This window comes from Echeneis naucrates, chromosome 2, assembly GCF_900963305.1.
Source record: "Echeneis naucrates chromosome 2, fEcheNa1.1, whole genome shotgun sequence".
Classification (NCBI taxonomy): Eukaryota; Metazoa; Chordata; class Actinopteri; order Carangiformes; family Echeneidae; genus Echeneis; species Echeneis naucrates.
The window spans coordinates 20,184,225-20,197,391 of NC_042512.1; the positions used below are offsets into that span (position 1 = coordinate 20,184,225).

At 50.3% G+C, this 13,167-nt stretch overlaps 1 protein-coding gene across 1 annotated transcript in view; it reads right to left on the minus strand.

Annotated features, from left to right (window-relative positions):
- The window catches only part of LOC115052629 (zinc finger protein GLI2-like), a 44,520-nt gene that overhangs the window by 12,754 nt on the left and 18,599 nt on the right, over positions 1-13,167 (minus strand). The window contains exons 3-5 of the mRNA XM_029516862.1: positions 8,026-8,131; positions 2,681-2,883; positions 1,267-1,452 (exon numbers count right to left, since the gene is read on the minus strand). Of these exons, the coding sequence (XP_029372722.1) occupies positions 1,267-1,452; positions 2,681-2,883; positions 8,026-8,131 (495 nt within the window). The remainder of the gene's footprint in view (positions 1-1,266; positions 1,453-2,680; positions 2,884-8,025; positions 8,132-13,167) is intronic.

The following is a 13,167-nucleotide window of genomic DNA, read 5'->3' on the forward strand; positions in this document are numbered from 1 at the left end:
GACTTCCAGTGTCTAATGAGTGTCTAATGGAGTCATTCAGCCTGATGCTTGTTCTCTGGATCATTAACTGAATCTCATCTCCTGATGATGAACCAGCTCCACAGTCTTTGGCTCTTCAGCCGTAACCCTTCCTACCATAGGATGTGGATTTAATACTGACCCAGACTGGAGCTGGACTGTGTCTGACTGTGGGCTGAAACGTATTGTTCTGACCTTTTCCTTCAAAGATGTGGCATGAAATGCATCTTTGGGCTTCCTGCCTCTTTAAAGTGCAGAGTTTAACCTACACTTCCCACCTGGGTCATTTTCTTCAAAGGCTTCATTTGTCTGCAGTGGAATCGTCCAAGCTGCACAGTCGTAGTTTGCCTTTAGCAAACATTTTATTGTTCTGGAGTCAAGAGAGTACCTCTGAAGCTCCCGCCTGCTGCTGCATAACAAGTCAAGAAGAATTGTTTTCAGGTTTGAGTGGAGCAGCTGTGGTGTGTGTTCACTTTGAACTGATTACCACTGAATCAAAAACAGGAAGTGTCACTTTACTGGAAGAGCAGAGGAGAAGTGAAGCTGCTCCAGACAGACGATGTTAAAGTCTTCTGTTCTTCATCAGGACTTCCCCGCCACCATCAGTCTCCCTCTCAGACATGGCTACCCTTTTAAGGTGCAGAGCAAAGTGCTGGATTAAAGTAAGCATTAATTACATTAAGGATACCTGCTGTGACCTCATGCGCCCCGTCATGGTGTGCGCTGCAAATGTCACAACGGCACAGTAACTCCTGGATGTTTATGGAAAAGTGCTGGCAGGGAGAATCGTTGCAAGCGCGCCGCCGGTACCTGAAGGCCCTCGGCCGTTTGAAGTGGTTTGACATGAAAAATGTATACAAGGCTTTTTTTATTTATACGTCTCTCCTGTGATCTTTGTTTCATCATCCACCTGGACCTGCTGCTCTGATCGGAATTTCATTCTCCTTAATCAGTGTCAGAGCTGCTGATTGGATGGAGCAGGGTGGGCTGCTGAGACCACGAACGAGCTCCACGTCAGCGTGACAAAGCGTCTTGACGTTCGTCGTCTTCCACCTGTTTGTGTGATTTTCTGTGCTGATGAAACTGAAAAGGCCTCCAACTGCTGAAAAAAAAAACCCTTTGCTTTCAGTGGTTAACCACTGAATTTAATGGTGTTCAACCATCATGTTGCATTCTGGGAAGAATGTCCCGTCAAAAACACATGAGAACTAGTTTCAGCGTTTATGTGAACCTGAACCTGTTACTCACTGTCGATGGGGGTGATGTAGTCGGACAGATGGGCCCCGGCGGCGGCGGCCCCGGCCCCTTGCATGAGCAGCTCACCATAGGGGCTCCGGTGGCTGGCCATCAGGTGGTAATACTCTGCCGGACTGGCCCCGGCAGGAGGAGGAGGGAGTCCAAACAGCCCGCGGTCTTTCAAATGCTCATGGGCCACTGTTGGGGGGGGGATAGAAGGAAACAAGGAGAGGAGGGGGTGTGAGAATTCCTGGTGCCTCACGCTGAGGAGATATTTGAATGGGCCGAGGGGCCGGCAGTGCAGGGTCACTGATGTGCAGTGGCCCATGTAGCTGCCCCCCCGTCTCCTCAGCCTCAGTCCTTTCTTTATTTCACCACAGATACTGGAGGACAAATTATTTCCACTTGAAACGTCCACCACTTTTTTCACTCCTCCCTCTCCTCGATCGGACTGATCTCTGAGAAACGTCATGAGAAAGCAGAGTTACATTAAGACTGATCAGAATTTCTTTTTGTTTTGGTTCAGACTGTGTCAGAGGAAACACTTTTAGAGACATCACTGCCAAAAACAGAAATATGAATTAGTTTTTGGCCTTCTGTCTGGAAAGGACTCGCCCGTCCTCCTAAGTCTCATAAGTGATGTCTCAGACGACGACAGGGTGGGGGGGTAACAAAGAACAGACGCCGTGCTCATGCTGACTTCATAGCTGAGGTAGCTGCCCTGACTTCTCACTTACCGAATTGTGTTTCTTCTGAGCGCTGAGGAGAGGGGCAGATAAAGACCAGAGCGTTTTTCTCAATGAAACGGATCAGAGCCACAGTCGATCTTTACCAAGACGACGGCCTCGTCTTTCATGAAGCTATTTGCATTCCCTCCACCGTAACCATCCTTTCTCTTTCTGCACGGCTCTATCACGGCCAGATCCCGGGCCCGGATGCTTATTTAAGTTTAAAAGCATTGCCACATTACCACTGACAGACTGTAAAAGAAGATTTATATCCCGCCCTGCTGCTTCGCTCCAATCTGTTATAGTAATTCAGCGCAGAAGAAAGACTTGTCATCGCGTCCCCGCAACTTTGGAGCGGGTGGATAAGCATTTGCCAGCACTGTTTTTCTTTTATCAATTCCCACAGGTTCTTTTTAGGCTCCCCTCTCAGTATCAAAGCACCTGGGAGTGCAGGTCAAGGTTTCTCTGCTGCGTGGCCAATTCATTTAATAGTGTTTGTGTGGAGCAACCACTCCATTGAATTCTCTGCTCCCTGCTGAATCTCTCTTTGACGACATTCTCAGAGACTTCTGTTTTCATTCAGGTCATGTTGACCACATTTTAAAGATCTGAAGAGGTCTCAGGATCCAGCTGATTTTATACACAGACCTAGTTTTACCTTGATGCCATGAAAAGGCCTGGACAGCTGGTGGACTTACAGTCAGCCGGGCTCAGACCTCTGGCCGCCGAGATCATGGACAGGGTGGGGCTGCCGTGCACAGAGCGCAGGTAGTGCTCCATGTGAGGGTTGACGTAGGGGTGAGGCGGGCTGAACGGGGAGTCGCCGGTCGCCACAGCGGCAGGAGAAAGGCGGATCAGGGAGATGTCAGAGATGACGGGGCTGCCGGCCAAACCTGCAGGGCTGCAGGAGAGGAAGAGAACCGGGAGCCAGACATTAGAGATGACCTTTGACCCCTCGATTTAGATCAAACAGGAAGTGTTTTCATGTTGTGATGTAAAGAAACAACCTGTGACTTTGGTTTGGACCCAAATATTTATACACCTCCATAAAAACACACATAAAAATTAGGCGTACTTTGAGGCGCCCACCTGAAGCAGCATCACACTCGAAAAACTCCTCCGGCGAGTGTCGTGAGTAATCCGTCTGCAAACCTGAGCCTCAGTGCCGAGAGTGAGATCATGTCTAACATGATTCCTCTGTCAAGTGTTTGATCTGGGACAGTCAGAGGAAGGGGTGAAAAGGAGGTCACCGAGGGAGGGAGCGCTGCGTTGTTGGTGTCGTTTGACAGCTCTGACTTACAAATAAATACAGCCAGCACGATTTTTCGAGAAAATGATCCTGATGAGTTTGTGTTTATTAGTTACATCACTAAAATAACTGCAGGTAAAGTGAGATTTATGCAAAGTTCGTAAACAAATTTCTAATTCCAAAATATATAAATTGTACAGTAAAGTGTGATTATTATGCAGTTTTGTCAGTTCGTTCTCTCCAGGTTGTTTTCATGTCTCTCCTCAGTTTACTTGGCTTCTCTTCATCTCCATCTTCCAACAAAAGCTTTATTAGCCCGATGGTCAGATTGCATCATCAGTGAGGCAATGTTTTTCTTTGTGTCTGTGCAGATAAAGATGTGATTTTCCACCTAAAAAGATAATAACCCCCTCAGTGTGTTTTAATATTTAATGCTCTCATCATGTAACAGCCAGCAGGTGAGCTCTGTCTGTCTTTGAATCCAGTTATGAGGGTTTGTTTACTGTGATAACAAGCTCCTCTAACAATCAGTGTGCAGCAGCAGGTCACTCTTCTGTCTCAGAGGCTGCTGACCTGTGACTTTTTACTGGACGTCTGGACGTCCTCAGTGGTTGCTTGATAAATATCATTTTATTTTCCTGGTCAGCCCTCAACTACTTTTCCTTCACATTAAGTGCGTTAGTGTTTGGATTTGAAGGCTGAGGCCGCTCACACTTCCTGGCAGCGATGATGTTATCCTCTGCTTGCCGTACTGTTGTTTTGATGTGTTTTCGTGGCTGCAGCAGGTGCTCACATGATATCAGCTCCACTAATGAGGTGAACAACTTCATGGCTCTGAAGACACACTCTGCTCCAGATTGAGTCCATCAGACTGTGATTAAAATCAGAGCTGCTTCAAAGGAGAGCTCATCCTGTGTTTTGTCTGGACGTGAGAATACATGTAGAGTGTGTTTCTTTTGTGTTGGCTGTGGTGGTTGTGCAGTGAGTGAGTTGTGGGCGACACCAGAGATGAATTACAGTGTGACAGTGAGTCCCGTCTCTGGTGTCGGGGCTCAGGGAGCGCCCTGATTTAGATAAATCACGTCGTCGGCTGCATGGCTGAGTGAACTCCCACTGTAGGTTTGTAAGTCTGCTGCGTGAAGCGGACGCCTCAAACTTAACAGGAAACCCCCCCGAAAGCCCCGAACGCCTCCCTTCTCCTGCAGAGGAAGAAATGACCCAGTTACAAACAAACAGATCAAATTATCTCCTCAGCTTTTTATTGTCTGAAGCATCAGGTTGTTGTTTATGGGGAGAAATGAAGCTGCTCAGGCTCTTCCCTCCTCGCTGACCTCAGACATGGCAGCCAGAGCTTGATCTGTCCAAACCTGTGTCACCGCAGCGTTGGAATGTTTCAACACAAAGTCCAGGTCTCCTCTCCAACCGCTGATAGTCTGACAGTTTAGTTTAGCACAGCTGAGTCCAAACAACAAAACCAGAACACGCTACGTTCTTTTTTTCGGACCACCCCCCTCTTCTTGACCTCCAGTCTGGATTCTCCTGGAGAACGGCTCAGTTTCATCCTGGGGGCCCTCGAGCTGGTTCACCTGACCATCACACAACACTTTCAAAGAAGCTGAGGAAGTGGTGTGAAGTGTCCTCAGGGCAGTTTGACAAAACACACAAAACTCAGCTCCAAATATCTGATTGTGTTTATTCTGTCAACACAATAAACTCACAAACATTCAGGACTGATCCAGAAACTCAGATTGGCGTCTGAACAAAAACTCCGGTTGACTGAACATGTTTGAGTTTGAGTTCCAGGCTGGGAACAGATCTGGGTCCTGGCCCCCCCCCCCCTCCCGCCTCATCCCTCTACTTCCTCATCGCCTCACTGTCATGTGCCGGCGTCGGCGAGGGAAGACAAACCCTCGCCGGGATCTGGAGGAAACGCTTCCCTTCGGCTGCTTTTTATGACAGGCTTGACAAAATAACCAGCCCTCTCATTACGCTATATGCAAACAATGATAAAGGGGACGGCAGCGAGATGTCATGTTAGACAATCAAGGAGGGGACCTCTGACACGCCGCCACGAGTCTGTAATAAAGTGCCGCACCAGGCGACAAATGACACCGCACTTAATTTGCTGCGCAATGTTCCTGTAATTAGGTGAATTTGGCACAGGCAGGGGGGAGCGACAGCCAGATCAAGGTCTTGATGAATTAGGGGTCCACTGTCAAGATCAAATCACATTAATCAAGGTGGCCGAGTCCACGGACAGCCCCCCCCCCTCCGCTCTCCCCGCTGCTGTGATGAATAGCCCTGTTTCCTCCAGGCGCGAAGTATGCATCACCATCAAATCTGTGAATTTAAATGTAAGAGCACTGTTTGGAGAGCTCTATTGACTTTTTTTGTCCCGGTGCCAGTTTTTCCTTTGTGATGAAAGTGTGTGACGCTTCCTGACTGTCTGGTTGGGACTCTGGTTCCAGAACGCTGATTTCCAACTGTGCACGCCAGTCAAGAGCTTTTTAGGAGCTCCTCATCGGTGTGTGTCAGCAAATCAACGGCCTCTGGGCGAGTCCATCGAAAGCTCAGAAATGTTCAAACACGATGTATTTTCAGGGCCACGTGTTGATTTTGTGTTGTTGATTTCAGGACCCTTTAACACAGAAAGTGTCATTTCCATACCAGCAGCTGGAACGACCCGACACTGGCTGTGAAGCAAAGAAGGTCGGGTTGGGGTGGTTAGTCCGCTTCGGTCCGGGTTGGTCTGGGTTAGTCTGGGTTAGTCTGGGTTAGTCTGGGTTAGTCCGGTTTAGTCTGGGTTAGTCTGCTTCGGTCCGGGTTAGTCCGGGTTAGTCTGCTTCGGTCCGGGTTAGTCCGCTTCGGTCCGGGTTAGTCTGGGTTAGTCCGCTTCGGTCTGGGTTAGTCTGCTTCGGTCCGGGTTGGTCTGGGTTAGTCTGGGTTAGTCTGGGTTAGTCCGGTTTAGTCTGGGTTAGTCTGCTTCGGTCCGGGTTGGTCTGGGTTAGTCCGCTTCGGTCTGGGTTAGTCTGCTTCGGTCCGGGTTGGTCTGGGTTAGTCTGGGTTAGTCTGGGTTAGTCCGGTTTAGTCTGGGTTAGTCTGCTTCGGTCCGGGTTGGTCTGGGTTAGTCTGGGTTAGTCTGCTTCGGTCCGGTTTGGTCTGGGTTAGTCTGTTTCGGTCCGGGTTAGTCCGGGTTAGTCTGCTTCGGTCCGGGTTGGTCTGGGTTAGTCCGCTTCGGTCCGGGTTGGTCTGGGTTAGTCCGCTTCGGTCCGGGTTGGTCTGGGTTAGTCTGCTTCGGTCCGGTTTGGTCTGGGTTAGTCTGCTTCGGTCCGGGTTGGTCTGGGTTAGTCTGCTTCGGTCCGGTTTGGTCTGGGTTAGTCTGCTTCGGTCCGGGTTTGTCTGGGTTAGTCCGCTTCGGTCCGGGTTAGTCTGCTTCGGTCCGGGTTGGTCTGGGTTAGTCCGCTTCGGTCCGGGTTGGTCTGGGTTAGTCTGGGTTAGTCTGCTTCGGTCCGGGTTGGTCTGGGTTAGTCTGCTTCGGTCCGGTTTGGTCTGGGTTAGTCTGGGTTAGTCCGGGTTTGTCTGGGTTTGGTCCGCTTCGGTCCGGGTTGGTCTGGGTTAGTCCGCTTCGGTCCGGGTTGGTCCGGTTTGGTCCGGGTTAGTCTGGGTTAGTCTGCTTCGGTCCGGGTTAGTCCGGTTTGGTCCAGTTTAGTCCGGGTTTGTCCAGTTTGGTCCGGTTTAGTCTGGGTTAGTCCGGTTTGGTCCAGTTTAGCCCGGGTTTGTCCAGTTTGGTCCGGTTTAGTCTGGGTTAGTCTGCTTTGGTCCAGTTTGGTCTAGGTTAGTCCAGTTTGGTCCGGGTTTGTCCGGTTTGTCCGGTTTGGTCCGGTTTGGTCCGGGTTAGTCCCGGTTAGTCTGCTTCGGTCCGGGTTAGTCCGGTTTCCTGTGTGTCTGAGAACCAGCCGTTCCAAAGTTCAGTCAAAAAGAAACGTTTCAGCGTCGCACTTTTTCAGAGCCAAACACACACATGTTGTTGTTAGTTTGGGAGAATTTTAGGCCCAAACGCTGGTTTGGATTTTGAACAAAGGCTTTTTTCTGAAATCACGTTTCCTGATACAAATAAACTGTACAGCTGAATTTCGTTTGCTGCTTTTGTCCACAAGCTGAATTCCCCTCAGGGAAATAAAGGCCCACAGTGGCCTGGAAGTCGGACTAACCGGCGGCGCTGCAGCAGCACGCACAGCCGGGGCCGTGACCTCCAGACTCTGGGAGTTTAATTACCCCGTTAGCTGCAGGGCAGCACGGCTGCACCACACAGATTAGTCCACACAACAAGCCATTAATGAAAATAAAGAGGTGCTGGACGTATTATGTCACCGCTGATGGAGCTACAGGCGACGCCGAGGAGCAGTGGAAACCGTTCTTTGTTTACAGTTTGGGACCAACTCCAGCTCTTTTTACGGCTGGAAGTATCCGATCGTTTGTAAAGTTATGGATTAAATCACGCAGCGTGAAGTCCAAGATCAGCTGATTCTTCTCCTTCATCTTCATCAGATCACAGATGAGAAACAACAAGGAGGTTTGAACAGGCTGAGCCCTGAAACGGGGGGCTGATTATTCGCTTTGGAAGTCAGCACACTGTCATCTGCTTTTGATACTGAACTTGGCGACTGCTCGGCTCTCATCAGGGCACTCAACAGCAAATTAGAAGAAGGAAAATCTGTCTGCAGCACCGTAACTGAAGATGAAGATCTGAGGTTCAACCTGCATCAGTGTGTGTGGAAATATGAGCCCACTTACCCGTGCATGGCGTGGAGAGCGTGAGGCTCATAGTGGTAGCGTCCCTCGTGATGGCGCATGTCAATCGGGATCGGTGTGTGGAAGGTGGGGAACATGTGGTGGGGGGCTGCAAGAACAGAAGAGCAAAGGAGAGGACACGTCAACAAAAGAACAAAAAAAGACATTTCAAAGGCAAAAGGGCGACAATAAAGAAACAAGCTGAGCACTTTCATGTGAAATATTGGCACTATCACAGAAAATAAAGAATCCCAGTCATCCCAAGAAATCCGACATCTTCTACAAAAGGGTGTGGCGGGAGGCCATGGAGGTGAGGAACAGCAGTCCAGGTCATGTGATGAAGGTGCGTTTCATCCTGCATCCTTTTAATGGCCCTTGATATTTTTCATTTAAGGCCTGTTTTTCTTTCATGGATTCCTCTTGGATCTGGGAAGTTTACCAAAAACATCAGAGCTCATTAGCGGCTGCGATAACACCAAACCACAGAAGATGTTGTCTTTATTTTACCACCGTGTAAACGGAGTCTTTTGGGCTCTTTAACTCTCTTTATGGAGTTTGTGTTTCTTGTTAACATTTTTCTCAGGTTTTTATTTTGGAAAAGCTCCATGTGGGCATCGCCTAACCGCCCCCCGCCCTCTCCATCTCTCTTTACATTTCCCTCATCATGCCCTCCCTCGCTCGCCCTCGTTACAGTTTTCAGATCCTGTTAATTACAACCTGGTGTTTCTCGTTTGTGAGATGCCGGTTTGGAGAAGACGGGAAAAAGATCGAGTGAGCCAGCTGATATCTGGACTGCATTAAAATTCTTCCCGTGTCTCTCTCACACACACTCTAGCGGGAATCTTGCGGGGTGACCTGGGATTTTCAGAGCGGAGGGGTCAGGGCCACGGATCATTATCTGCTCCGGGCTGAGCGGCGAGCAGGGATAACGGGGCCTCCAGGGGCTCCCGGGGACCCGGGACCTGAGTGAGTCAGCATTCCAGGTCCATCCCTCTCACTCCGCTCCCTGACAGCCTGACGGACAGACTCGTCCCCGAGCGCCCGCAGAAATAGCCCTCTTCATTTTCGGTCTGACGGGACGAGGCTGCACTCCTTCAGCCCGCCGCCGTTTCCTCACCACAACGCAGACGTGATCCAGAGCGTCGTCGTATTGATGCCATTCTGCCTCGTTACCGCAACATTTCTGCAAAGTCGATTCTTTGAGCAGAGGCAGCACATTTATTATCACTGTGTGACACCTCAGACCTGAGGAGGTGGATTATAGCCGGATTTGATTTTATGTCTTCTATATGAAATATAAATAAACTAATAATAATGTAACATGCAATGTCAACCCACTAACTGCAAATGAAGGCATCAAATTCTCTGCTTGGAAACCAGAAATAGAGAATATTTAACATTTCTTTTTTATTACTTGGCTTGAAAATAGAATTTCAGTTGTGAGGGTTCCTGTAAATGGATAGCACCAGAATGATGTCAGATGGACTCAGATAGTAAAATGAAGTATTTTCATGGATGTGAATCTAAAATTATGTGACAACACGTGGACGGGCAGAGGGAGACCTACTTATTTCTATTTCTCTTGTTTTGTCACTATTCCTGTTTTTATTGTAAATTCACTTTATCTTTACGTATTTAATGTGCTGTATCATTGTTATTCTGCTTTTTACTGTTTATCCATCAGTATTTCTATTTATTACTGAAGTCTATCAATACCTCTGAATTATCTATTAGATATTTGCCTTTTTTATTTCTGTCTGTATGTATCTGTTTCTATTTCCACTTGTCTCTGTGTGTTTCCTCATCAGTCTTCACCTTCTGTCTTATTTAGCTCTATGTGTGTCGCTGTTTTAATTTCAGTTCATCTCTTTTAATCTGGATTAGTCTTCGTATGATATGAATCTTTTTCTCTGTTATGATTTGTTTTTATTTTCTGATTCCATTTATCTCTTTCGTTTTAATTCTGTCTGTATCTGCGTCCTCCGTTGTAATTTGGCTCAGTCTGGTGTAATTACCAGTGTCTGAGTCCGAACACTGTGCAGGCTGAGAGGAGCTGAAGGGCCCCATTCAAGGAGCCGTTCGAGTTAATGCTCCATTCATAACAGCTGGGGGTGAATTATCAGAGGGGGTTAAAGTGGGGGCTGCTAAATCTGGGTCACCAAAACATGACAGAGAAGAGACGAAGACGGCGCCTTTAAATCCCCCGCTTGAGCTAAAGTCGAGGGAGAAGTTAAAATAGAAAGGAAGAGTGGTAGGAAACAGGAAGGGAAGAAGGTGACGACTGTGGCGACATGGAGCTCAGCTGTTAGATTGTGCGTTTGTAAAACTCGTCACTCTGGCTGATTTGATCAGTTCGACGTTGCTGCTCTGCTCTGGGAGCCGGAGCTAACGAGGAGTTAGTGAGTCGGAGGTTTCTGGGCTCAGATATCCTTCCAGTTTGAACACGTTGGACCTGGAGGAAGTAACCTGAGCGTCACGCTGTCAGGTATCCAGCCCTCTGCGGCGCTGGGCCCGGGCCAGGCGGCTCGGCCCCGCCGTCCCGGTCGAGGGATTGACCGTGCAGGCTTATTCCATCACAGAGACAGCTCCATTGTTCTGCCGCCACAGGAAGAACAAAAGGCGAGCGCTCATGAGAGTTCAAGAGGCACATTTACCTGATTCGCCGGGCCCCAATCCCCCCTGGGCGCCGCTGCGTGGACCCGCTCAGGCTCCAGCCATCTATTAGTCTTTGCTTGCTCACATTTGTTTTAGTGTCTGGGGCAGCGCTGCCGCTGGCCGACTACAGTTTTTCAAAGTCACCCCCCGTATGCACACAGCGAAACACTGTTTTCCTGCATCACTGCAGCTCATTAACGTCAGGCGTAACATTTAGGCCTCAGATTGTTCCTCCCAATTTAACGGACAGTCTGTTCTGTCAAACCGAGCACTTTATTTGACGTAAACCAACTTCAGCTAGAACAAGTGGGTTTTACTTGTGGCAGCCTGTTAGGTGATGTTGGTTCAGTGATATTTTGCAGCTGTAATGAAAGTCCGTTCCTCTGACTCAGCAGAGTCTCCACAGAAACCATCCAACCTCCAGCTTCTGCTTTCTTTGTTCACCATCATTCAGTCCTTCAGCCTTTTAAGACCCTGACTCAAGTCCTGAAGCCACAAAGTCACATCATCACCCCGTCATCCCTCCGTCATCACCCTGTCATCACCCTGTCATCACCCCGTCATCCCTCCGTCATCACCCCATCACCCCGTCATCACCCTGTCATCACCCCGTCATCACCCCATCATCACCCCGTCATCACCCTGTCATCACCCCGTCATCCCTCCGTCATCACCCCGTCATCACCCCGTCATCTCTCCGTCATCACCCCGTCATCACCCCGTCATCCCTCCGTCATCACCCTGTCATCACCCTGTCATCACCCCGTCATCCCTCCGTCATCACCCCATCACCCCGTCATCACCCTGTCATCACCCCGTCATCACCCCGTCATCACCCCATCACCCCGTCATCACCCCATCATCACCCCGTCATCACCCCATCATCACCCCGTCATCACCCCGTCATCACCCCATCATCACCCCATCACCCCGTCATCACCCCATCACCCCGTCATCACCCCATCACCCCGTCATCACCCCGTCATCACCCCGTCATCACCCCGTCATCACCCCATCATCACCCCGTCATCACCCCGTCATCACCCCGTCATCACCCTGTCATCACCCCGTCATCTCTCCGTCATCACCCCATCACCCCGTCATCACCCCATCACCCTGTCATCACCCCGTCATCTCTCCGTCATCACCCCGTCATCACCCCGTCATCACCCCATCATCCCTCCGTCATCACCCCATCACCCCGTCATCTCTCCGTCATCACCCCATCATCCCTCCGTCATCACCCCATCACCCCGTCATCACCCCATCATCACCCCGTCATCCCTCCGTCATCACCCCGTCATCCCTCCGTCATCACCCCGTCACCCTGTCATCACCCCATCATCACCCTGTCATCACCCCGTCATCACCCCGTCATCACCCCGTCATCACCCCCTCACGCCTCCATCATCATCCTGTCATCACCCTGTCATCACCCCGTCATCACCCCGTCATCACCCCCTCACCCCTCCATCATCACCCCGTCATCACCCCGTCATCACCCCCTCACCCCTCCATCATCCTCCTGTCATCACCCTGTCATCACCCTGTCATCACCCCGTCATCACCCCCTCACGCCTCCATCATCATCCTGTCATCACCCTGTCATCACCCCGTCATCACCCCGTCATCACCCCCTCACCCCTCCATCATCACCCCGTCATCACCCCGTCATCACCCCCTCACGCCTCCATCATCATCCTGTCATCACCCTGTCATCACCCCGTCATCACCCCGTCATCACCCCCTCATCCCTCCATCATCACCCCCTCATCCCTCCGTCATCCTTCCGTCAGTCCTCCATCATCACCCCCTCACCCCTCCGTCATCCTTCCGTCATCCTTCCATCATCCTTCCGTCAGTCCTCCATCATCACCCCCTCATCCCTCCGTCATCCCTCCGTCAGTCCTCCATCATCACCCCCTCATCCTTCCGTCATCCTTCCGTCAGTCCTCCATCATCACCCCCTCATCCCTCCGTCATCCCTCCGTCAGTCCTCCATCATCACCCCCTCATCCTTCCGTCATCCTTCCGTCAGTCCTCCATCATCACCCCCTCATCCCTCCGTCATCCTTCCGTCAGTCCTCCATCATCACCCCCTCATCCCTCCGTCAGCCCTCCGTCCCTGTAGATGAACCTGTGTGGCCTGGATGCTGAACCACCAGGAGGGAGAGTTACTTATCAGCCATGGACAGCTGTGCTCAGGCCACGTGTTAATAACCTCCATGCATCACAGGGCTGAAGGTGAGCACAGCCGCTGGCATTAACCAAATGAGGCAGGCGGCGAGGCGGCGGCGCTGATGGGCCTCCTCTGCTCGCCGTGTTGTTAGCATGCTGTTTGTGTAATTTAGGTACTTAAAAGACTGCGAAGGTTCAAAGACGGATTGTGCTGTCTCGTAATCACCCACCTCCAATGCATGCCTGATTTATCACCTCCTCACTTAATAGCACTGCTTAACACACAGGTTTGTCCAGATTAAGTAATTACCT